This window comes from Cervus canadensis, chromosome 20 (genome assembly GCF_019320065.1).
Source record: "Cervus canadensis isolate Bull #8, Minnesota chromosome 20, ASM1932006v1, whole genome shotgun sequence".
Lineage (NCBI taxonomy): Eukaryota > Metazoa > Chordata > Mammalia > Artiodactyla > Cervidae > Cervus > Cervus canadensis.
The window spans coordinates 44,678,305-44,706,073 of NC_057405.1; the positions used below are offsets into that span (position 1 = coordinate 44,678,305).

Consider the following 27,769-nt stretch of genomic DNA (forward strand, 5'->3'; position numbering starts at 1 on the left):
GTCTTACCTCAAGGACCTTATAGACTTAAAAGAGAAAGGAAATATAATATGTGAACAACTACCAAATAAAGTAGAAAGTGACAGTTACAATAAGGACGATGAAGATGAAGAAGTAGAGTCAAAACAGGATCAAATGCATGTTTTACTGTGAGCCTGGCTGTTGTGGCATTAAGTGGGAGGAAGGGAGAGAGATGCTCTCCTTACTTGCCAATGGAATTACCTGATGGCATCGGGGGACCAGCCCACTCGACTAGGGTCAGTGGAGGTAGAGTATGAAAGTTCCCTTCGTTAGAAGGTAGTTTGAAAGAACACATTTAAAGACAGGTTTAGGGATGGGCATCATGTGGAACTAAAGACAGACTGAAGGTAGTTTTAGCATGTCCTTCTATAATGTACAAGGGGCTCTCCTCGACATTAGGACAAAAGGCAGATAAAAAACTGTGCCACAACCAATCAACTGTTAAGATTTAGACTGCTACATATATAAGTTATTTTCACAATCATGAGAATAGGAAGTCTGGGTCTAAGAAATCTGAGAGTCAGAGTATCATGTTCCCTTTGGGGGTAAGAATGCTGCTTTTGAATGCTTTGCCTTTAAATGCACTTTAAAATAGCTCTTGAATAGTCATTAAACTGCCATACTCCTGCATCAGGGACAGGTAGAAACAGTGAGGATAAAGAAGGAAATACAGTCTTAAAAGCTGAGCTCATAATCGTAAACTCAAGCCCACGGGACATGTTTCTAATGCGCACAGGCATGCTTTCTCTCTGCTCATCCACGGAGGTGGAAATCCAGGTTGGCTACAAATAAAAAGTCTACTTTGTGACTTTCATGTGTCACAACTTCTTGACTATAGGACCACCGTTATATAAATCTCAGGGGTGACAAGTACCTCTCTCCTGTGTCTGCACTGAGCTGAAGGCTTATTTTTCCTACCATACTGCCACATTGTATTCTAATTGCTAACATAGCTGTCTATCACCCCATGGCACAGCCCAGGTCTGATCAGTGTCTGTGTCCCCAGCATCTAGCCACAGTGTTGGCACTTTTTTAATCAATAAAGGAATCTGTATGCCAAATCTATTCATTTGGCTTAAACTTTAGACTCCAGAGAGACATAAGATGGTACAAACTACCCAGCCTCTCTATCATATACAACTTAATTCCAGTCCTTGTGAAAATTCACGAAGAGTGGACCTAGAAAGAACTGAGAGTTACAAAAAGCCATTGCTTTAGTAAAAAACTGTTGCATGAGTATGGTGCTGTATGCTGTGGATGCAACAGGTAGGTTGCATGTGTGTGCCTTGCACAAGGAGTCCCAGGGTCAGTGCACAGTGACGGGTGTATCACACTGCACACTGGAGAAGCTGGTTTCGTTCTGTATTAACCTCTGCTCACACACCCAAGGAGAGGACTGGGGCAGAAGGAAAATAATCAGGACTAGAAGGGTTTCCTTCTTGTTCTTTGCTCTTGGAAAACTGCTTAAAAATGGGAAGAGCTTGGACACATGCACTGTGTGAAGGAACGGTTGTGTCAGAGATGCAGCCTCCTCAGCACGGTTAGCAAGAGAAATGGAGATTGTTTCCCATGTGAGTTAATTTTAATTACCAAACTATCATGTTTGAAGAGACCTTCTTTTTCTTATTTCACAGATACACTAGTTTCATCTGTTTGCATTTTAGTACTACACGGCTGAAGAAAGATGAATCATCTCTGGGTGAGAAGTTGTAAAGCTGGTATTTCTACTGAAATGGTTCATATAGCACAGTTATAAAAATAGCACAGCTTTTAGAATTTATCCAAATGTCATTGCTAATCTGTCTCAAAGTCACAGACACAATCTATTCATTCTCTTCAAGTCAAGAGATACAAATCCACAAATCTGCCTTCAGACTAAAACCCTTATAAATCCAATATGATGGTGTTACCATTTCTCGTTTGACTTTCTAATAAAGAAAACAGCTCGATTTCTTCACTTCAATGTCCATCTTTCATCATCTTTTTTCCCGAATAAATGTTCTCTTGCCATTGTTAGCTTTCTTTATCTTCTTACTATAAAGGCAAAGCTAAAATTTTTTTTCCCCCAAAAATGTTTGACATTATTAGTCATTCAGTTCAGTTCAGTTCAGTTGCTCAGTCGTGTCCAACTCTTTGCGACCCCATAAACCGCAGCCATTAGGGAACTGAAAATTAAAACCACAATGACATATCACTGCATATCTCTTGGAATGACTAAAATAAAAAATAATGATAATATGAAATGCTAGTGAGGGCAGGGAGAATTGGACCTCCAATACACTGCTGGTGTGAGTGTGAAAGGGTGCAGCCACTCTGGACAGTTGTTTAACTGTTTCTAAAACCAAATAGTCATTTCCCACATGATCCAGAAATTGCACTTTTGAGCACTTATCCCAGAGAAATGAGATCTTACGTTAATATAAAACCTGCATATGAATGTCTTACTAGCTTTAATGTAAAATCCCAAAGTTGGAAACAACTTAAAATTCCTTCAACAGGTGATGGTTGAACAAACTCTGGTATATTTACACCATGGAATACTACTCAAACTATGTATATATGCAATAATTTTGATGGACTTAAGATTATAGATTGTTGGACCATAAAGAAGGCAGAGTGCCAAAGAATTGATGGTTTCAAACTGTAGTGCTGGAGAAGACTCTTGAGAGTCCCTTGGACAGCAAGGAGAGCAAACCAGTCAATCCTAAAGGAAACCAACCCTGATAGTCATTGGAAGGACTGATGCTAAAGCTGAAGCTTCTGTATTTTGACCACCTGATGTGAAAAACTGACTCACTGGGAAAAAAAAAACAACCCTGATGCTGGGAAAGACTGAAGGCAGAAGAAGGAGAGTGCGACAGAAGATGAGGTGGTTGGATGGCATCATTGATTCAGTGGACGCTAACTTGGGAAAACTCTGGGAGATGGTGAGGGAAAGAAAAGCCTGGCATGCTGCAGTTCATGGGATCACAAAGAGTCAGACACAATGTGTGACTGAACAACAACAGGGCATTAAGATTAGTGAAAAATGCCAATCTCTAAAGGTTCAAAAACTAGAATCACGGCATACAGTTCCATCACTTCATGGCAAATAAAGGAGAAAAAGTAGAAGCAGTGATAGATTTTATTTTCTTGGGCTCCAAAATCATTGCAGATGGTAACTGAACCCATGAATGAAAAAATCTTGCTCCTCTGAAGGAAAGTTATGACAAACCTAGACAGTATACTAAAAAGTAAAGAGATCACTTTGCCGACAAAGGTCTATATAGTCAAAACTATGGTTTTTCCCAGTAGTCGTGTAGGGATGTGAGAGTTGGATCATAAAGAAGGCTGAGTGCTGAAGAACTGATGCTTTCTAATTGTGGTGCTGGAGAAAACTCTTAAGAGTCCCTCAGGCTGCAAGGAGAGCAAACCAGTCAATTCTAAAGGAAATCAACCCTGAACATTCATTTGAAAGGAAAGACTGATGCTGAAGCTGAAGCTCCAATACTTTGACCACCTGATACAAAGAGCTGACTCACTGAAAAAGACTCTGATGCTGGGAAAAATTGAGGGCAGGAGGAGAAGCGGGCAACAGAGGATGAAGTTGTTAGATAGCATCACTGACTTATTGGACATGAATCTGAGCAAACTCCGGGAGATAGTAAAGGACAGGGGAGCCTGGTGTGCTATGGTCCATTAGGGTCAAAGAGTTGGGCATGACTTAGCAATTCAACAACAACAACAAAAAGGTTAAATACCATATAATTCCATTCTATGCATATTCTCCAGTTCACAAAATCATATAGGTAGAGAATAGAGCAGTGGTCTCTAGGGATAGGGATGAGGCTGGTGGAATGGGTGTCACTTCACAGGGGTTGCATGAGGGACCCTTTGTGGTAATGGAACAGTTCTGCATCCTGACTGTGATAGTGGTTACATAAACCTACACGTGGATCAAACTGGGCACAGCTACAGAGGAGCCTGCTAGGCTACAGTCCACGGAGTCACAAAGAGTTGGACACGACGGAGTGACTAACACACACACACACGAGTGAAGGAAAAGAGATGAAAGCTGAATCAGGTTTGTAGTCTAGTTAACAATATTGTACCAACGTCAATATCCTGGTTTTGACATTATACGAAAGTCATACAAAATGTCACTGTTGAGGAAAAGCTGTGTGAACAGTTCAAAGAATCCTATGTAGTTTTGCAGTTCCCTGTGAGTTTATAATCATTTCAGAAGTATGTATTTGCCTCTCATGTTTCATGTATCAATTGCTTGTGACATTTAATCCTAAATTTGGTGGATGAACTGAAAGGGCAGGAGGATGAAGCATGGAGACGCTCTTCATCACTGTTCCTAAGAGAGTCAGAAAACAAATGTATTTGGTGTTCTGCCCGCTAGTAATGAGGACTGTCTTGTACAAGCAGAAGTGCCTATAAAAAGGGTGGTGGGGTCACATTCTATCATCTCTTTCCTCAGAAAACTTCATGGGTCTCTTACTTACAAAATTAAGCCAGACTCTTCATCCTGGCATTAAAGACCTCCTCTTGTATGACCCCAACTTAACTTTCTAGTTCTGTCTTCCTTTATTCCCTTGTGAGTACCCATTGCTTCAATCTGTTCTCTGCACCACAGCCTGACTGCCTTTAAAACTCAAATGTGGCTTCCCACGGCACTTAGCTTATAGACTCAAACCTTTGTGCTGGCTGTCAAGACTTTGGAAGCTGGCCCCCGCCTCCCTCCCCAGCCCATTTTGTTTACCACTCTTTTCTTCACTCTCCTCGCCCAGTCACAAGCCCTTGCTCACAACCTCATCCTCACCATGGTGCTTCCCACCACAGAGCCTTGGGCATGCTGTCTTCTTTGCTTGAATCTCTTTCTTTCCCAACTAATCTTCTACTTCTCTCACAAATCTCACTCCATCAGCAATCCCTTAGAAAAAACCTCCCCAATTTTCCAGTTTAGGTCAGGTCATTCTGACAAATGTCCTTGTAGAACTGTGTTGCTTTCTTTTAAAACCTTTATCCCAGACTATAATGATATTGTTGCTGTTTAGTCGCTAAGTCGTGTCAAACTCTTTTGTGACCCTATGGACTGTAGCCCACCAGGTTCCTCTGTCCATGGGATTTTCCAGGAAAGAATACTGGAATGGGTTGCCATTTCCTTCTCCAGGGGATCTTCCTAACCCAGGGATTGAACCCATGTCTCCTGCTTGGCAGGTGGATTCTTAACTGCTGAGACAAGATATCCATTCACTTGGTTATTTGACCAAAAGCTGCCTTTCCCATTTCCTGGAAGCTCCACGAGAATACAGAAAGTATCTATTCTGTTCTTTTGCTCACAAGTGTTCCCTCCCTAATACACTGACTTGAACAGAGAAGTATTCAGTACTTATTTTTGAAGTGACCAAATGAATCAAACTGGAATAATTATTCTCCAATCATATTCCTCAGGTTTCCTGCCCCTAAGCTTTTGAAATACAAAACAATGGTACCAACATGGTTCCAAGAGCAAATGCCTTTTCTTTTGACCATTTATTATTATTTAATAGTTTTTTTTTGTAGGAAGGAAAAAAGGTTCTAAAATTGTTAGATTCAACTTGCTTTTTTACTTCCCCCATCCCTTGCTCAGTAAGTTATAATGAAGAAAAAATCGGTAGCATTATTGTTTTTCTGCCTTTCTACAGAGTTAAAATTAACTTTTTATAGACTGCAGCATTCAATGGGGTGTGAGACAGTTAATTTGAGAGAGGTGTTGGATGGATCAGTGGTTGTGCATAACATGGGTTGAACAAAACACTTGAGGACAAGGGGAACATTGTTAAAAACCTTGTCACTGTTCACAAAAGGAAACTGAAAAAAAAATTTGTATAAATCCCCACAGAACTTGAGCAACCAGTAATTGGTTGTGACTTTTCAATGCTTAACAAAAGAAAACAAAGGTCAACTGGATTTCCAAAGGGAGAAGTTTCCTTTTCACGCTCTCCAAGCCAATTTATAAGTTTCGATTCTGTACTAATGGGCCCAGTTCCACCATGAAGCCAGTGTTCCTCTTTCTTCTCCCACCATATATATCGGTATAGACATTCCAGGGGCCTCCACATGTGGGTAGAGAATGGCTGGGAATTTCTGGAAATCAATGCAATTTAATTAAGTTCTTTAAATATTTTTGAGTGTCTATTATGTCCTGGGTTTCCTATGAGGTACTAGAGATTCAAAGGTGAAGAAGATATCCTTCTTGCTGTGAAAGAGCTCACAGTTTGGTGGAATAAGTGGAAATAGTCAAACAGCATTCTTAGGTAAGACAGACTATGAAGACAGAGCTTTAAAACGAAGTGCTGGGAGCATACGAGAGAGAGACAGAGGGGTGTGTTGTCATCGTGGGGCTTCTGGTGGTGGGTGGAAACTAGGCTGGGTTTGGAGCACTGTGGCTGTTTTCCCAGCACCCATCTACCTCACCTCTCCCTTAATGGGTGACAATGGTTCTTGTGGTATACTAAAATCAAAGAAGAAAGAGATGTCCAATTACATGTGAATTAAGAAAAATTAAAAGAATACAGAAATAAAGTTTAAGTTAATTTTTATACATCTGATTTGCCTCTCATTGCAAAATCTACAGACTAGTATTCAGATTCCCAAGTGACTAAACTGAAAGCAAACTACATCTATAAGATGATAAGAAAGATAAGAAGAAAAAAGAGCCTTGGTACCTGGATACTGGTCAGAGTCGTGTACTGGTAAGCCTTGACCACCAGATAGTTTGCTTCCAAGTCTATCAGTCCCAGGATCATGTATTTCCACCATCTTCGTCGTAAAATTGCCAGGAGGTTTTCTTCTCCTGCATTACAAAGTTAGAAAGAAATGGATTAAGTTCTGAACACACTAAGAAACTCTATTTAGAGGATGGTTGGATGGTATCACCAACTCAATGGACGTGAGTTTGAGCAAACTCTGGGAGACGGTGAAGGACAGGGAAGCCTGGCATGCTGCAGTCCATGGGGTCACAAAGAGTCGGACGTGACTTAGCAACTAAGCAACAAAAAAAGCATTATAGTATTATATATATATATTTTTTTTACCATACCTTATCAAACGTTTAATTAAACAAATACATGAGTGTGTCAAAGACTGACGTTTTTACTTAGTTTACTAGACTTTATGGTAGATTTCAGCCCTTCAAATTAGCTCCTATCCCAGAACAAGACAGTTTTTAGTTCATGATGTGAACTAATTTTCTCATGAACATTTGAAAAAAAATTTCTCATGAACATTTGAGAAAAAATTAGGTCAAGTAAAAGGGAAAGTATTCAAAAAGGCTGCATAAACACATGAAACCCAAATCATACGAAATGTCTGGATTGTGGTAAGCTAGACAAAAACAGAAAGAGGTGGTCAAGTGGAGAAAAGCCTGCGCTCTGCTGCAGGCCTACAGTCAGGCTCCAGGATGCGACGAGGAGGGCTTGCTCAGCTCTGAACCTTACACTCAGGTGGTGTGTGGGTGATGGGAAGACAGAGGAAGCTGGGGTCACTCATGGACGAAGAAGAGTGCCACGGGCCTTGGCTTCAATGCTGCCGGCAACTGCAACCTTCACATCTTGCTTAAGCTGGTGGCATCAAAACAGTCTCTGAGCTGCTTAGTTCATCATCCTTATTCTTACATGTTTCAGGCCTGAAACACAACTTTTCTCAAAGTAAGGCAACATGTTATTAATAATTATAGCTTTCTGGGGCCAACTTGTGAGGTATTCTTAGAAGAATATTTGAGTTTTGTGGAATACGCAAAAACCTGAGTGAATGGTGATTCTTGATGCCAAAGAAACAATCTAAATATCTGGCCCACAGTATGCTTTCTCTTTGACTTCTTTGGTGGCTTAGTGATAAAAAGTCCGCCTGGCAATGCAGGAGACTCAGGTTCAATCCCTGGATTGGGAACATGCCCTGCAGAAGGAAATGGCAACCTGCTCCTGTATTCTTACCTGGCCTGCGACAGAGGAGCCTGGTGGGCTACAGTCCATGAGGTAGCGAAAGAGTTGGACATGACTTAGCTACTCAACAACAACAACGTGCTTTCTCTTGCTTTTCCAAGTGTGCACTCCCCTACATGGACTATTCTTATGCCAGCCTTCAAATGAAGAAGCAGCCTAGACTCTACCACCAGGAAGCCTTCCTGGATCTCTCACTTTGATTTTCCAAGGCTCAGTTGGGTTTCCTTGCTATGGGTTCCTTTAACAGTCTTTCTTATGCCACAGATACAGTATTATCTTCCTGTATTATAATAGTCTGTTTTCTTGACTCTGTTACTCATTAGATTATTAATAATTTGAAGACAGTGGCACTGTCTCGGTCACCACTCTAAGACCCAACCATGCATGGTCAGTAGTCAATAAATAATACAGTGTCTATGAACACATTTCATGTTCCATAATCTCTGCAATGTTAAATAACATTGAAATTGAAATTTTTAATTTTTAAAATATGTATTCTATAAACTTTCATGCTCCAGACAAATGAAAATTGTTTTCTAGTTAGAATGTAGACAACAGCTGACATAAATTAATTTGGTGACCATTTTACACATTAATACTCCATAGATAGGACATAAAAAGGTCAATGGCATATTGAGCCACAAAGCTGCAATTCTAAGGTCACAAGTCATTGTCCCAGTTAATTTATACGATGAACAGAGAATTGCTAAACTCAGAGCACACCAGACACATTTCAATATGTGACATTGAAAATCTAGGTCACGGTGCTGCTTGTTTCACCAATCAATACATATTCAAAGTGATAAAGATTCAAAGGGATGATTCGTTTCTTGCTGTTCTCTTGAAGAAGTTTGCAAGCAAAACACTAAACAAATGCTCCCAATTGTTTCATTTGAGCACCTGAAAGTGTACAACATGCTTGCTTAGCAAAATTATCCAGGAAGTCAAGAAAGCACTTTTTATTTTTGGCTGAGCAAAAAATGCAACCCTTAAAAGGACTGCTTAGGGATTTATCTACATGACTGTCATTAACACTGATGAATGATAGGTCATTAAAATTCTTTCTAGAATAATGAAGACATATTCTTAAGAGCCTTTGTGCCAAAGTGCTTTCTAAACCTCATGAAATGGGGCCATCCATAAAAACACTTGCACAACTGGTAGTATGTTAACATTTTGAAGAAAAAAAGAATTTAAAAAAATTAACTAGGAAGAGTAATACAATCTATGGGTGGGAACTTTAGAAGTATAATTTGGCATTTAAATAGGTTCTGTTATTATTATCAATATGTTCAAATATAAATAAATAGCACAGAAAATAATATGATAAGGTAATCTTCAACCTGATTTAATCCGTGTTAACTGTTGCCATGTTTGTTTCAGAATTTTTTTTTTTTGAGAAAGGAAATGCTGAAATGATGAAACTGAAGTCCCCTTTCTGCTCCTGCCAGATTCCATTCCCTTCCCTCCTTTCTTAAATTTCCATCTTGATATTGTTGCATACCCTTCATGTTTCTGTTATACATTTTCTACACGTGCATGTATTTCTCAAATAATTTTATGAATTTATTTTTGGCTGTGCTGGGTCTTCGTTGCTGCTTGGACTTTCCCCTCGCTGCAGCGAGCAGGTGCTTTTCTTCACTTGTGGTGCGCAGGCTTCTCATTGTGGTGGTTTCTCCAGTTGCAGCTCCCGGGCTTTAGAGAAGAGGCTCAACAGCTGTGGTGCACAGTCTGAGTTGCTCCGCCACGTGTGGGCTCTTCCTGGACCAGGGATCCAGCCTGTGTCTCCTGCACTTGCAGGCAGATTCTTTACCACTGAGCTGCCGGGAAAGCCCTGCATATGTGTGTATTTAAGTGAAAGTTTACTATATGTACTGTACATGTCATCCTTCTAGGGTTCTTTAAACTCAACATTTTTCTAGAAATATACCCCTATCTTTTATGTAGAGAATAAATGTAATATATTTCAAATATATATACATAATCATATATAATATATATGATCATATATATGACATATATAAATCATATGAAATAATAATAGATGTTTTATGAATATGCCACAATTTATCCAGCCTCCCACTGATAGACACCTAAGTTGCTTCCAATTTTTCTCTAAAGAACATCCTTGTACATATGTATGTCTATAATCGGCTTAGAGTTTAATTTTGTTTTCATTCTCTTTTTAAAGAAATGTGGAGTATGCAAGTATTCACAAATGTGTAAAACATAAAGGTGCCCTCCTAATTAAGTGATGCAGCATTCTGGCAACAATAATTATGGCAATACTTGAGAATAGACAGAGAAATTATTAAACAGTTTTGGTCATGTGAGTCATACCTTACTTCACTAAGCATCAACAGAATGATCAATGTGTTTTTTTTTTCATTTTTATAACAAATACTTATATGAGACTATGTATCAGACAGTGTCTATGTGCTTTACAAATATTAATTTACTTAATCCTTATAAAAACCCTGTATGCTAGGTATTTCTATTAACTTTATTTACAGATGACAAATCTGGGACCTGGAGGAGTTAAGTTACTTGCCGGAAAGTTCACACAGATGAGCCAGAATTTGAACTCATGACAATCTGGCATTAGGTTTCACACTCATTGGCCCTGCACAATTTTGCCTCACTGGTTTGTCATTATGGCACTGTCCCCAGGAGTCATTCATTTCTCATTAAAGGAACTATCATGACCTGTTTGTCCAAACCCTCCTGCAGGGTGACCCGCAGCCAACTCCAGAGGAGTGCCGGTCACCTTGAAGCCAACGTGCATGGCGCTCCCTGGCGTTGCCGGTGCCCAGCGGCCCAGCCCTGTGTCCACTCCTGAAGCTGCTTCGGGATGCGCATGTGTCCCGTCACCATCAGTTCAGTACCAAAACGTTGATGCCTCCCTGTCTAAATGCACGACAGACTTTCCCTTGTGAAATGTAAAATAAGGCTTTAAATCAAATTTATGACTTAACAAAGTCTAACGGTAAAAATTACTGTTAGATGCTGTCCTGCTAGTTGAAGCCTCGGGCATAATAACAACGGTCGCACATGGAGTAGGGCGAGCGAGGCGGTGGTTAATAAATGCTGAATGAAGGAAGAGGAAACCCCTGTGCAAACAACTGCCACGTTCACGGCAGCGACTGGAAAACAGAAGGGCCTTGATTCATAGGACTCTTGCTCACCCCCAGTGGTGGTCTGAGCAGAGAATAAAAGGATTGCGAGACAGCATCCGAGGTGAATTCAGCAAAGGGAACAAGAAGCTTCATTCTTCTCTGGGCTGCATTTTCATTAAGGGCTTTCATGGGTGGTGTGATCCTGCATGGTGTTTTTCTGCAAGAACAGAACTCAGCACTCGCTGCACAGAGGGTCCACAGCGAGACTGACGCCCCGCACAGGGGGAGAGACCCCTGCCTGAATGAAGCCCTCCTCGGCTCACGGCTTGAGGCCATAATGCCATCTTCCTTTAGCAGAACTCCAAGGGACGAGGTTAAATATACATCAGCGAATTTGAAAAAAGGAATGACTGATGATGGAAGTTTCAATTACTCACCTTTAAAAGCTGAAATTTAGCATTAGGATGTAGAATTCAAAACCATTCTCCTTCGTCAGAAAGGTGAACCAAATAAATCTGCTAATAATAAGGAAATGGAAATAGTTCACAGAAAGAACTGTAACCAATTGCACTTTCTATTGTGAATCGGAGGGTAGGGATGGACTATAAAAAGGACAAATAATGAACATTTAATTTTGTTTTGCATTGTTTTATTCATTTTTACTATTACAGTCAGACAGTGAGATTAAGAAGAGCATAGAAGGCCATCCTTTACTGTTTTAGCTTAATAGCAAACAGACCTTGGTTTGGCCTCTGATGTACATTAGTAGTATAAGTTGGTTAATGGCTCTGAGCCTTAATTCCTCTATTGTAAAAATGGGGACTGTCACAAAAATTTAATAGGGAATTGTAGATTAAAAGCAGTATGAGTATCATATTTAAGCTAATATCTAATGCCAGGTATGTGCACAAGATGAGGTAGCAAGTAGTGCTCAGCACGAGTGATGGAGACTGCATGGAGGAAGCCCAGGAAAGTGAACTCTCTTCATGTCTCATTAAGGCTTTGGCCACACATCCTCTGTCTCTTACTCTTGTGATTGTGATGGATCACACTGCAGCCAGCATATGATGCTTGTTTGTCCAGACTAGAGGCAGGCTGAGGGCTATGTCCTTGATCTTGATGCCTCTTCTCTGGGCCAGATCCTCGTTGTGGCCCTCTGGATCTCACTACTTGATCTGGGAATGGAGGCCCTGTGAACATACCTTTCCCTTGAACTAGACCTGACTTTGTTTTCTGCGATGCTAGTCCACCTTTCCAGGGAAGGGGGTCTCTCAAGAGGTGTTTCCAAGGTGTTCCAAGGTGACCACATTGTCTGCCCATGACAAGCAAAACATAGAAGAGGAAGCCACACTAAAGGACTCAAAGAAAGCCGAGAGGAGGAGAGACACGGCCTCAGTTCCCACTTTACTCTTTCCACATCCCTCTCACCCAAGCTCCCACTTAGTCTGAACGTCCCAGACTAAACGCTCCCTCCCATGTGAAGCTTCCCCAGGTTCTCTGCTCCCCCCTCAGAACTTATTTCTCTTTTTCACATATCCTCAACTATGCCTAGCAGAGTGATTTAGACAAATTATTACTCAATGTAAGACCTTGTTACCAAGGTAAGATATCTGAATAACACCCTTAAAATCGACTCAATCATCTGGCTGTTTTCTAAGAAATGCCTAACAAAGGTTTGGAAAAATATCTAAAAGCAACTAAAAATGAATCATAATCACATAAGGTTCTGGTGGCCGTGACTTTAAAAGTCACACGTTTGTAAAAATGATTGTATACAGGATAGGTTTCTTAACAGTAAGTTTATTTTATTTTTTTCAAAGTTACCTTTTTGCATCGATGAGTAAAACAAAGTATTCTAGCTCTAATTACAAACACAAACCTTTCTGATGCAAAAACATGTACACATGGTGATATGAAAATCTCAACTTTTCAACATGTATCTTTCTATGTATGTATATTACCCTTTTAAACATGAAACAGAGCTCTTAAATCTTAGCAACCTTTTTTCTGTTTTTTTGAAGCTATCATCTTTTATGAAGCTAAGACACACAATTATATGTGGCATACATATACCCTACATCCTTTGAAACAGAAAACATTCCTGTGTTCTTGATATATCATAGGAGAAAAAAACATGATTACTAATATTTTCTTCTTAATAATAATAAAAGGCAGTATGAGTGTGCCTTATATTGATAGTAAGTCTACTTAGATTTTACCATAAAGGCAATTATAACAAATGGATAAACAGAGAGCTTTTCTGAAAGTTCGGGACATCTAAAACCACATACATGAAAACTGCACACTGACTATTAAACTCTGTTGACTAAAAGCTAGGTATTACAAGTTTCTCTACCTCTTAAGGAAAATAATGTGTGAGATCCAAACAACTCCCCCAAAGTCCATTCAGAATTGAAAAACTAGATATACATTTAGAGCATCCATTTAATATTCTTAGAACACACTGTAAAGAATACAACCACTTGCATGGCTAGACACTGTCACTATTGATCACTGGAAGAGGAACCTGAAAATATTAAAGATGTTCAGTTGTTGTATGATCAAATACAAACACTATTGTCCCATAGTAGGGACATAGAAGGCTTTGGGTCATGCCTAGTGACTAGAGACTCAGATCTAGTGGGCTAGAGACTTTGCCAAATGGGCAGTCAATCATGCCTACATAATAGAGCTCCAATTAAAACCCAAACAGAGGTTCCAGTGAGTTTCCATGATTGGTGATATTTTGTCCATATTGTCACACACTGGTGCTGGGAAAGGAACATGGCTCGTCTCCATTGGCAGAAGACCATGGAAGCCCTGGACTTGGTACTTCTTTAGGACTCTGTCCCTTGGTTGATTCTAAAGTGTATCCTTTTCCTGTCATAACTATAACCATGAATGTAATAGCTTTCAGGGAGTTCTGCGAGGCTTAGTAAATTTCTGAAACTGGCAGTGCTTTGGGGGACCACAGTTCCATCTGTGAACTTGCAATTGGCCTCAGGAGTGAGGGTGTTCTTGTGTGGACTCTAAACTTTCTCGTTTGGACTAAACTCTCACACTGGTGTGAGGTAAGCATGGTGTTGAGGCCGTGCCCCTAAAACTTTGCACTCGGTTTTTCTCAAACACAGCTAAAATTGTCCCTCATTTGCTCAAGAACTTGAGTACAGTATTTGGCACATCTCAACAAAACCAGAACCCAGAACCCTTCAGGTCTGAATTCAAATTAAAACGAGTGTCTTTCCAGGTGATTTTAAACAATGTATGTGATTAGTTGCGGCCTTGAAAGAGTATTACAACTTTGCGCTTTTAACCTACATTTTCCATCATTATAAAGATATCACTTACAATGGGAAATACTGTTCATCAGCTCAAAATGGTTAATGATAGGTTGGCTGTATGTGTGTGGGGGGAGGGGAGGGAGGGGATGCTTTGATTTGAAATTATTTAAAGCAGTCATAATGAAATGATGGACAAATATAAATCTATTTTCCTGCAGCGAGTCCGCAGAGAGGAAAATGCATTTGTCCTTTTTAATGACAAGACTATTTTCCTTCTCTTCATCCCATTTTGTGAAAAGTGACCCTATTTGCCTTCTGAAGGTTTCCAGTAATTGGCTCTGATGCCTCCCGACATTAGCAGATGAATCTGTCAGCTCTGTGAATTTTGTTTTAAACAAAGAGCTGTGCAGTGGCTAATGACACACGATGTGAGGTGGGGAGGCCAGAGCAGCCTTGCCTCCGGACTCCTGCCACTCGCTGAGCATATTCAAAAGACAGCGTGACAGAAGGTGCCAAGCTGAACTCTCGAGAGCTGACCTTGAGCTCTGACATGAGAGCATCTGTCATGATGGACACAGGTTAGACCCAACATGGGAAATTAGCAAGAGGAGCATCAGTGGGCCAGAAGCCTGGCTAAGCAGAAAGCTGGCGGCCTCCCCTTTCCTGTCCGTGCTCCCATCTCCCATCCCAAATGTCAAGTACAGATCTACCAAAGCCACTTCTGCTACCTGACATTTATTTTTCATTGAACACCATTTGTCAGGACAAGGCCAGAGGCACCATATACTTACTCTCTCATTTAACTGCCACGCTCTATTGTAGGTTAAAAGCGTGGCATCAGAGAGACCTGTGTTAAAGTACTGACTCTGTCACTTAACCTTGAGAAAGTTTACTCATTTACAAAAGGGGAAGAACACTACTTAGTTTAAAGTGTTGCTGTACCAATTAAATGAGAAAATGTATGTAATGTTTCTGGCTTCCAGTAAATACTTGTGAATGACAGTTTTGCTATTAACAGCCTTATGAAGAAGCCTTATGATTTCAGATCATGAAATCGGGTTTTGAAGGAGTTTAAGCAATTTGTCCAAGGTCTGTCCTGATTTTTACTGCAAAGTATTCACTATTCTAATAAAGATGCTTTTTGTTTACAAGGTATGTTTAATGCAAAAAATCAGAAATGTCTTTTATTTATATAATCTTTCTGAAATTAAGTTCAGTAGAAACAGGCAGCGTCTTCCAAGCAATGCAATAATGGTATGCAATGTATACTTTAAAAATACATAGAATACACATACATATGTTTTGAAATATATTTCCATCTGAAATATTGAAGAATATGTTCATGGAATTAAAGAATTTCCACTCTACTAACCTAATGGAAATGAGCACCATAGCACCCAGATTATCATCTTAAAAGTTTCCACCAAAAGAAATAATAATCTTGAAGAAATGATCAATTGCAGATCTGGGTCAGGAAATGTAATACAAGTCAAACCTGGAACATTTCCTTATACATAAAAGCAAGGAAGCAATAAAAAACTACTTGAGTTGTGTCAGAGGGACTCAGAGGCCAACTTGAAGTGTCTTTCATATAAAAATAACGGAAATGGATTGAAATGCATCAGATATATTTAAATCTATGAGTTCATAAAGAATCCAAAAGCAACAGCAATAACAAGAATCACAACCAAACAAATTTAAAAAACTAACTGGTCACTATTGGAAGATAGCAGTAAACCAACTCATTATTTTGAAGATTGGTAAGGGAAAAGAATCAAGCTTTCTGCTCAAGGATTCTTATATGAAAAATGCCACTAGGTAGCTAATATTTAATAGATGAAGGGAGATTGTTCTTTATGGTATTACTCTAGCTAATGAAGAGGAAATAAGAGAATTAGAATACCATTATTTTTGTACTCTTTAATGAACTAATGGATATATGCCTTGAAGGTTAAGCTACTGGCATTTTAAAGAAAGAGGCAATGAACGTTTCATGTACTTTCAGATAGAGGAACGAAACACTACCTGTGGAAAAAAAAAAAAAAAGAAACCAAACCTGATCAAGTCTCAGGACTTAACTATTACCAATTTCTCAAATATAGAGGTCACAAAAGTATGTGTTGACACTGCTATATTTAAAATGGATAACCAAAAAGGACCTACTGTGTAGCACATGGAACTCTGCTCAGTGTTATGTGGCAGCCTGGATGGGAAGGGAGTTTGGATACGTGTGTATGTTAGCTGAATCCCTTCACTGTTCATCTGAAACTATCACAACATTGTCAACCGGCTATACCCCAAAACAAAACAAAAAGTTACACACATATGCGTTGAATTGCTCTAGAAACATTCAATTAGCAAAAGTCCATATTGAAGGTGGGAGGAGAAGGGGACGACAGAGGATGAGATGGTTGGATGGCATCACCAACTCAATGGACATGAGTTGAGTAAACTCTGGGAGTTGGTGATGGACAGGGAGGTCTAGGGTGCTGCAGTCCATGGGGTCGCAAAGAGTCGGACACGACTGAGCAAACTGAACTGAGCTGACACTGTGGCATATACTGTCGGAGAGTTTACTCAATTTGGCCTGGAGGACGGCAGGGACAGCAGCAACTGAGAACTTGTCACAAATGCAGACTCTCAGGCCAACCTGAGACTCAGAATCAGCATTTGATCAATTGCCCAGGCAATTTGTATGCATCATAGTCTGCGAAGCAGTGATTGTGTGGGCCACATGATTCTCAAACAAATAAATTGTAATTAAAATGAAGTCTGTAGGTTAAAAGAACTCAAGAAAAATATCAATCAGATGCAATTTGCAGACCTTATTTGCATCCTGATGCAAACAAACTGTATATCTATTAGACCATTAGAAATGTGAACACTGACAGGATATTCGGAATTACTGTTAATTTTAAATATGATCATGATATCACGCTTATGTTATTTGTAAGCTTTTACCTTTTGTAAACACATACTGAAATAGTTAGAGATGAACTGATATAATATCTGAGATTTAATTTTAAATCATACAGGAAGTGGGAAGTGGCAGGAGTTAGGGATAAAATAAGCCTGACTATGAGTTGAAATTCGTTGAATCTGATATACTAGCTCATAGGTGTTCATTATACTATACTGTCTACTTTCCTATTCGTTTGAAAATTTTCATAACAAGAAAGTTATAAAGAGAAGTTCCACTGTGAAGAGTTTAGCTGGTAGAGTAGCACTGGCTGAATGTCTGATTATCAACGATGTCTGTGTGCCTGCAGTCCTTTAAAGCATGTTACTGGTGTAGTCATATTCCCCTTACAGTGTCTTTGAGTTGCAAGTGGTATTATCTTCTTTGACAGTCAGAGAATGCAGAAGTTGGAATTCTGTTTCTTTCATGTCCTCATTTCAGCTTGGGAGGTCAGGAAGAACACTTGGTGACTCGCCCAGCTGAGGTTCTGAAAAACACTTAATAGCTAGGTGCTGCCGCTGCTAAGTTGCTTCAGTCGTGGCCGACTCTGTGCGACCCCATAGACGGCAGCCCACCAGGCTCCCCTGTCCCTGGGATTCTCCAGGCAAGAACACTGGAATGGGTTGCCATTTCCTTCTCCAGTGCTAAGCTTGTTCATTTCCCTGCGTTCTGTGTTTGTGGCAGTGACGCCCTTGTGCTCGTGGCCAAGATGTTCCCTGGCCTTGTTGCTTCCTTCACAGACAAAGTCTGTCTTGGTTTGGACCCCCAAAACCCTCCTAGGGAATCTTTTGCTGGTGCAATGTAGCATCTGTACCAACCACTGAAGCTTTGTCGAGTTACTGATGGAGAAGCCACGCCTCTCAGGGTCGGGGGTGCTGTGTTCAGGCAGATAGATGCTGTAAAAGTGGAGGCCCCTGAGTGCAGTAACATCAGACACAATTCTAAGAGATGGCATCATGACTAACAAGAACCAGGAGAGGAAACAATGGCAAAAAATAATCTAATGTCCATACCAAACAAAGCCTCCCGTGTCGTTCGGCAAACACATTCAGAGCCACAGATATCAATCAGTTATTTCAGGTCATAGTGCAGGGAGGCTCCAGACCATGTCACCATCCTTAACCACAGACATAGGTCTGGAATAAGCCATTTGACAAGGCTAAAATATTTGGACCCCAAAAAACAACAGGATAGCCAGTGATTCAGTTGTTTCTGCGTGCGTGCTAAGTCGTCGCTTTAGTCATGTCTGACGCTTTGTGACCCTATGGACTGTAGCCCACCAGGTTCCTCAGTCCATGGGATTCTCCAGGCAAGAATACTGGAATGGATTGCCATGCCCTCCTCCAGGGGATCTTCCTGACCTAAAGATCAAACCTCTGCCTCCTGCATTGCAGGCACATTCTTTACCGCTGAGCTACTGGGTTTGTAGCTCTCAAACCCTCAGTTGTTTCTAATATTATATAAATGTTTACTTCTGGATGAAATCGGATTTTTACCATTTCTACCCACTACATCCCTCCCACCAGCTTTTCTAGTCTGGCTCCTAACCTTGAGGGCACAGTAGAATCACTTAAGGAGCTTTTAAAATTGCCAGTTTCTGGGCTCTACCTCAGTAATGATCACTCAGCAGGTCTGGGTAGGGCCCAGGAATCTGCATTTTAAAATGCTTCCCAGAACCCAGAGGAATCGGGTGGAGAGGGAGGTGGGAGGGGGGATCGGGATTGGGAATACATGTAAATCCATGGCTGATTCATATCAATGTATGACAAAACCCACTGGAAAAAAAAAAAATAAAAAGAAAAAGAAAAAGAAAAAAAAAATAGTAAAAAAATAAATAAATAAATAAAATGCTTCCCAGAGACTTCAGTGCTGCTTGTCACTGATTCCATTACATGTTGGCAATCTTGATCTAAACTAATACATAAACTGACCTATTCTTCCCTGAGGCATTTAATCTCCTGGGACAACTACCTGGTCAGCTGGTGACCAGAACCAACTGACAGGGTGGCTCTCTGATGTCTGTTCTAAATCTATCGACCCCAGGGGAATGGAGGGGCTATTAATGGATAAATGGAGCTTTGTCCTAAACCTTATCTTCTAAGAGAAACAGCCCTAATTTCACCCACATTGACTTTTCCTCTGAATTCTTACAGGCCTTATACATAGTTCTATTGATTTGGGAACTTATATCATTTCTCATATTTTTAAATTTTGCAAGTGTGTATTTTTCCTGTCCTAAGATAGTATTAAACTTAGGGAAAGCAAAGCCTCCATTTTATACTTTTTTTTTCCCTGCTACATACATTATTGTCTGCTTGACAAATATTTATTAACTTTCTATTACAAACCAATCCTGAAATATATATATTCTAGAGCTATTCCATAGGACCTAAAACCTCTATCTTGATTATCTTCTATTACATTTTAGGATGATTTTAACTTTCCACAAATTTATTCATTTATTTATTGTGTTTCAACTATGGCACTAGTGACTCAGTTTGTATGCACTGCCAATGTATTGATAAAACCTAATAATCCAAGTTAAAATTCATAGACATACATACTTCTGAGGAATAGGTCTATTTTACCATATAATATTTTTTACAAAACTCCACAACAAATACAAACCCTAATGACCCCATACTAATTGTTTTGCTTGAAAACTGTTTCTGTTCTTGGATATGTGTCCATCCAATGAATGTAAACCTCTGTGAGTATAAAGAATAGTGTCTATGAATGTGTTCCAGAAATCACAGGCTATGCAATAGCTTTTAAAACAGTGTTCCATTGGGACTTCCTAGGATACCGAGAAATAGTAAGAGCTTAAAAGTGAATAAAAGAAAACTCAGATTTCCAACCAGTCTGGATCAGAAGTAGGAAGCTTAGGCTAAAATTAGCATCCCTAGTGTAAATCTGGAAGATAATTCACTCAAGTAGCCCCTATTCACTCAAGTAGTCCTATCAACCTTGCTTTCTTCACTTTTCAAATCTTGGATCATATTCAAGACCAAATGTGGCATCATCATCCTCCACACCCACCAAATCCAGTCTATTTTTAGATCTGACTTCAACTGAAACAGAGACATCTTTTGTGAAGGTTAGGGAGGTTGTCTGAAGGCTGCCTGAAGGTTGTGGGTATTCACTGGGCTGAGACATGAAGATGCTAACACGGCTAACCTCTCTGGAGGAAACCTGACCATGAACAGGCACAGTGTCAAAGGGCATTTAGAGTGTTTCTTCCCACTGGTCATCTGAGTGCACCAGGCCAGTAAGCACCCTTCCTCCATTCTCCTTACTTAACCATTTTTCTGAGAGACCCCTGCCACTCTCATTTCTTCCTTGGTAATGGAAACTTAGACCCACCAGTTGACTGATATAACTGCACCCAAATCCCAAGACTAGCATTCTACTTGAGAATAAAACTTGGGCCATCTGTCCAGTCTGTGGACCTGCCGTCTGTACCCTGCCATCTGTCCTACAAGCTCCAGCCAGGGCAGGAAAAACTAGGCTTTTCTCTTGTCATCTCCGTGCTGCTCCAAGCATGAAGCTGACCTTAGCAAGTAAACAGATAAATAAATAATGCTTCAGGAAAGCAACAGAAAGAAAAATTTCCAAGAGAGGAAGTTATTACACTGACCTTGCAGTATCCTACCAGAGTTTAAATTAAGGCCCACTGTGATGTCACTGCTATACTTTTGCACCTGAGGTCAGGAGTGGAAAAAGCAGACCGGCACAGGTTCAGCAAGGAATATTTCAAATGCTGAGTTAGGATGAGATGATTCTTTTCAGTGATCATTTCTTTTTTTTTCTCCGTGTGGTAAAGTATACATAAAATTGACCATTTTAACTGTTATAAGTGTACAGTTCAGTGGCATTAAGTACATTCACACTCTTGTGTACCCATCACCACCACTCACCTCCAGAGCTTTTTCATCAACCCATTCTGAAACTCTACCCCTGTTTAATAGTGATTCCCATTTCTCTCTTCCGCTGGCCACTGGTAATCACTGTTCTATTTCCTGTCTTTATGGATTTGACTACTTAGGTTCCTCATATAAATAGAATCATACATTATTTGTTCTTTTGTGTCTTATTTCATTCAGCATAACATTTTCAAGGTTTGTTCCTGTTGTATTAATAGAAAGTACCTGAACACCATTTCTTTTGAAGGCTGAGTAATATTTCATTATGTGTATGTTCCACACTTTATCCATTCATCTGTCAGTGGACCCTTGGGGTGGGTCCACCTTTTGGTTATTGTGAATAATGCTGCTGTGAACATTGGTTACAAGTATATGCTCAAGTCCCTGCTTTTATTCTTTTGGGTATATATGAGGAAGTGGAATTGAGGTAATGATTTTTTATAAATTCTTGACTCATTAATCAAGTTATGTAATGAAGAAGCTACTACAGAGAACTCTTTTCATGATTGTTTTGGCCTTTCTTTGTAGTCATCAACATTGGGTCTTTGAAATCACTGGGTCCTCAGGCCAGTTAGATAAACATTCAATTTTTATCACTTTGGAATCTAACTCAGTTTAAGAGCAGTCTATGTGAATGAGGATATGCATGAAAGTGGGACTTACACATTATTACATTCAAGTTCTATGGGAATCCTGGATAGCTGCTATTTTGGGATTAAACTTTGGGATTAAAGTTCACATATAAAACCACGTCACTCTTTATAAAATTTGAAATTTTGCTGTGATTTATGTCGGAGAGTGTTTTGCCTATGTTCTCCTCTAGGAGTTTTATAGTTTCTGGGCTTACATTTAGATCTTTAACCCATTTTGAGTTTATTTTTGTGTATGGTGTTAGAACATGTTCTAGTTTCATTCTTTTACAAATGGATGACCAGTTTTCCCAGCACCACTTGTTAAAGACGTTGTCTTTTTGCCATTGTATATTCTTGCCTCCTTTGTCGAAGATAAGGTGTCCATAGGTACGTGGATTTATCTCTGGGCTTTCTATTCTGTTCCATTGTTCTATATTTCTCTCTTTGTGCCAGTACCATACTGTCTTGATGACTGTGGCTTTGTAATATAGTCTGAAGTCAGGCAGGTTGATTCCTCCAGTTCCATTCTTCTTTCTCAAGATTGCTTTGGCTATTTGAGGTTTTTTGTATTTCCATACAAATTGTGAAATTATTTGTTCTAGTTCTGTGAAGAATACTGTTGGTAGCTTGATGGGGATTGCATTGAATCTATAGATTGCTTTGGGTAGTATACTCATTTTGACAATATTGATTCTTCCAATCCATGAACACGGTATATTTCTCTATTTATTTGTGTCCTCTTTGATTTCTTTCATCAGTGTTTTATAGTTTTCTATGTATAGGTCTTTTGTTTCTTTAGGTAGATATACTCCTAAGTATTTTATTCTTTTTGTTGCAATGGTGAATGGTATTGTTTCCTTAATTTCTCTTTCTGTTTTCTCATTGTTAGTGTATAGGAATGCAAGGGATTTCTATGTGTGAATTTTATATCCTGCAACTTTACTATATTCGCTGATTAGCTCTAGCAATTTTCTGGTCAAGTCTTTAGGGTTTTCTATGTAGAGGATCATGTCATCTGCAAACAATGAGAGTTTCACTTCTTCTTTTCCTATCTGGATTCCTTTTATTTCTTTTTCTGCTCTGATTGTTGTGGCCAAAACTTCCAAAACTATGACATAAATCACAGCAGGATCCTATATGACCCACCTCCCAGAATATTGGAAATAAAAGCAAAAATAAACAAATGGGACCTAATGAAACTTAAAAGCTTTTGCATGACAAAGGAATCTATAAGCAAGGTGAAAAGACAGCCTTCAGAATGGGAGAAAATAATAGCAAATGAAGAAACAGACAAAGGATTAATCTCAAAAATATACAAGCAACTCCTGCAGCTCAATTCCAGAAAAATAAATGACCCAATCAAAAAACGGGCCAAAGAACTAAACAGACATTTCTCCAAAGAAGACATACAGATGGCTAACAAACACATGAAAAGATGCTCAACATCACTCATTATCAGAGAAATGCAAATCAAAACCACAATGAGATTACATTACACGCCAGTCAGGATGGCTGCTATCCAAAAGTCTACAAGCAATAAATGCTGGAGAGGGTGTGGAGAAAAGGGGAACCCTCTTACACCGTTGGTGGGAATGCAAACTAGTACAGCCACTATGGAGAACAGTGTGGAGATTCCTTAAAAAACTGGAAATAGAACTGCCATATGACCCTGCAATCCCACTCCTGGGAATACACACCGAGGAAACCAGATCTGAAAGAGACATGTGCACCCCAATGTTCATCACAGCACTGTTTATAATAGCCAGGACATGGAAGCAACCTAGATGCCCATCAGCAGACGAATGGATAAGGAAGCTGTGGTACATATACACCATGGAATATTACTGAGCGTTTAAAAAGAATTCATTTGAATCAGTTCTAATGAGATGGATGAAACTGGAGCCCATTATACAGAGTGAAGTAAGCCAGAAAGATAAACACCAATACAGTATACTAATGCATATATATGGAATTTAAAAAGATGGTAACGGTAACCCTATATGCAAAACAGAAAAAGAGACACAGATGTACAGAACAGACATTTGGACTCTGTGGGAGAAGGTGAGGGTGGGATGTTCTGAGAGAATAGCATTAAAACAAATATACTATCAAGGGTGAAACAGATCACCAGCCCAGGTTGGATGCATGAGACAAGTGCTCGGGCCTGGTGCACTGGGAAGACCCAGAGGGATGGGATGGGGAGGAAGGCGGGAGGGGGGATCGGGATGGGGAACACATGTAAATCCGTGGCTGATTCATGTCAATGTATGGCAAAAACCACTATAATATTGTAAAGTAATTAGCCTCCAACTAATAAAAATAAATGAAAAAAATAAAAAGTTTTTTAAAAATTGAAATTTTGCAATCTTGTGAACCTCTGAAATCATGACTGTAATAAAGTAATACTGTGTTAGTATTTCAAGCTCTTCAAATAAAGATCATAAGGAAATCAATCCTACATTGTAAGTATATGATTGACAGTGAATGAATAATCTTCATCAATTCTTATAAGGACTTTCTTGTAAATAAACTACTATAGAAGCCTCTGACCCAATTAATTTCAACCATTTCCTGACTTTTAACTCTGCCAACATAAAATAATTATAAAGCCCCCTGTTTCTTTTCTTCAACATTTTTTTTTCTGGAGATACTTACCTTCTTTACCTCCCATAAAACTTTTTAGTAGTAAGAATGATAAAATAAGAGTTCTAAGGACTATGGGATCTAGAATAAGAACTGTGCATGCCAAACATCCAAAATTTTGAATTCTTGAAATGAACAGCATTTATATACCTATGGAAAAAAAATTATGATATGAAATACACTTTAACATCTGTTACTTTTAAGTGACAACCAAATTTCTTTGATAGGTGACTGAAGAATCAAAAGTCCTTGTTTCTAATTTGAAATACACCACATTCACACTGCTATGATAATCAAGCTTTGCTGCTGCCTGTAATATTTGTCTAATATACTCTGAGATCTTGGAGCTTCTGACTGACAGAGTCATCACAAGCTAGAAAGTTGAAAAAATCTCAGATAAACAGGCCATTCTGAGTTAAAAATATTAACTGTATCACACAAAAATTTGGTATATTAGGCAAATAAATCAAGACACCTCACCTCGCTCAGTCTGTCAGATCATTTCTGCCACTTCCCATTATAGGAGAAGCTTGTCAGCCTAGTTCCTATTGTGGCAAGAATTCACACTAAAATACTCATGAGTTCCTCTACCTTTCCGGCCCACCATTGTCTTGGTGCTTCTGTTGCCTAGCAACAAGACCATCTTATCTATGCAGGTAAATAACCTTTAATACATATTAGTTGAAAGTACTTCTTGGTCTTTCTTTTTTTAAAACTTTCAAAAATACTCTTTTCTCACATGCATTTTAAATTATATCTTTTTTTGACATATAAAACAACAAGGGAAGTTTCACTATGCAGTTTTCAAATCTCTCCTGCTTTATCTACCTCAATACCTTGCCAAATATAGAAATCCCCAAGGAACGCATCACATCTGAATGCCAACGTACACTGTGGTTGACAGCTTTTTTCCTGGCTTTTCAGTGACACCTGCCGTATAGTGCACCTTGCTTGAGTCAAGGACACCAGTGGCCAGACCCTGGAGGAACACTAAGGTTCTCCTTGCCTCCTAATACTAGGGAAAATAGTATAAGCAATCTCCCTGGGGAGAGATCTTTGGACACATTTTGTTCACCAAATACTGAGGCTGTATCTTTCACTTATAATTTCAAGAAAAGTGACAGAGAAGGAACAAAAACTAAAGGGCAAAAGTCACAATTCATAAAAAGAATTAAGGATGTTATTGCTTCTCTGTTTCTGCTCCCCTCCATCCACTCCCCGTTTGTATTTCTGTCCTCTTCTCTTTCTCTCTTGCTCTTTCACACACACACACACACACACACACACACACACACACACACACACACACACACACAGAGGAAGTCTGCCATTTTTTATCTCTCTGTAATTGCTTAGGGGTTTTTCCATCACATCGAACCTGGTTCCTCAGGGAAAAGGGAGCACAGACAAGGTTTTTCCATCACATCGAACCTGGTTCCTCAGGGAAAAGAGAGCACAGACAAGGTGCAAAAAGGGAGCACAAACAATGTGGAAAGCCATTGTATTAGCTGAGGGAACCAATCCAGGATCATCCTTCAAGGGCAGGGCTCTTGTGTCATGTTTCAACCTTTACCTTCAGAGGTAGTAAGCTGTATATGCTGTGGATTCAAACTCCTTTTGATGTCCCAGAAGATTCATGCATGTACGATGCATTCAATATTCAAGACCTCAGTCAATGAACACACGTTGAGTTTCTACTGAAGGTACAGACCTTGAAGGACAGTCTGCCTTATCAGCACCCTTCAAGTTCCTCTCCTCTCACCTAGAGCGCATTATCAATTCTCTTTGCTTTCACTGATGACTTTGAACTTTCTAATTAGCTCTATGAAAAGCACAGACCATATTTGGATTCTGCCCCTTCTTCTAAAACTCATCCACCATCCCCTTTCTAGTCAGGGCAGAGGTGTGATTCTTTGACTTCTGATAGATAGCTTTCAGCTTACCATTCTTCACCTTGCTTCCCCCACTGTTGGCATCTGCAACAATAATTTGTATGTTCCATCCACTGTCGTTGTATGGAAAGAAAATAAAAATGGAATTGCTTTTGCCAAGAGAGCTCTCTAAATGGAGCTGAGAGGCCACTGCAGATGTGTGACTTTTGCACATCTTGTCCTGGATGGAATCTGACCTTTAGGTCACTTATTGTCCTAATGAAGGCATCCAGAACATCTGCCAGAAACTCAAGATGCCTATCAGACCCTTATCCTAAAATAACTTGTGACAGCTAATATACCTATTGAGTTCTTAACCTAAAATAACTTGTGACAGTCTATCTACTTATCAGACCCTTATCTTAAAACAATTTGTGACTGCCATGGATTACAGATAAATATTTCCTTTCTTGTATCAGAGTATAGCCTCATGGCTTTTGCCTTTAAAACAAATTTTTTTGAAAATTCTTTTGGCTATGCCATGTGGCATGCAGGATCTTAATTGCCCAGCCAGGGATCGGACCTGTGCCCCCTGCAGCTCAAGTGTGGAGTCCTAACCATTGGGCCACCAGGGAAGTCTCACAGCTTTTGCCTTTTTAGCCCAATTCTTTCTCTTCCCCAGAGCACTTAGTTTTACCCTAATCCATGTCTCCCCAACGCAATTCTTCCCAAATAAATTCTTTCCCTATTTGCAGCTTTCTGTGTTTCTTAACACCTATTATATCACCTATTATATTCCTGTGGCATCTGCATTGGAGAGACACCCCAGATGATTGTTTTCCACTGGATTTCCAGCCCAAGTATGATCCAATTTATCTACTTTGAATATCGATATTATAGAGAGATACTGGGAAAGCATAAAAAATGATGATGTATAGTCATGCAGAAATGGATAGAAGACACTCTGAGTATAATCAGCAATTTTCCAGAAAAGAGTGCAGAGTCAGACAAGGAGCTACCATGAAGGTCTCCACCTACATGTCTCATGCAGGGTTGACCTACGTACTGTAGCAGTGAAACACTCTCCAGGTGACACGTCTCTGTCCTATACTGGTATTCTTTGCTTTACATAATGAATGTGCTACCCAAAAAAGTCAATGCAAAGAGATTTTTAAAAAATAGCATCAGATTTTGTATCTTTGAAAAAGGGACCTACAATCAATCACTTTTTAAAAAAGGAATAATTCCTTTTTAAAGTGTCAATCACACTCTCATTTAATCTTTCATAAGTGGTGATTTTCTTGTTATGTTTTCATAGAGTTAAGCCCACCCACATGTAAGTTCATAACAACTGG

General features: G+C 39.5%; 1 protein-coding gene across 1 annotated transcript in view; it reads right to left on the reverse strand.

Moving 5' to 3' along the window:
• SLC35F1 (solute carrier family 35 member F1) overlaps positions 1 to 27,769 on the reverse strand; it is a 416,463-nt gene that overhangs the window by 77,148 nt on the left and 311,546 nt on the right. The window contains exon 3 of the mRNA XM_043439006.1: positions 6,715 to 6,842. Coding sequence (XP_043294941.1) covers positions 6,715 to 6,842 — 128 coding nt within the window. The remainder of the gene's footprint in view (positions 1 to 6,714; positions 6,843 to 27,769) is intronic.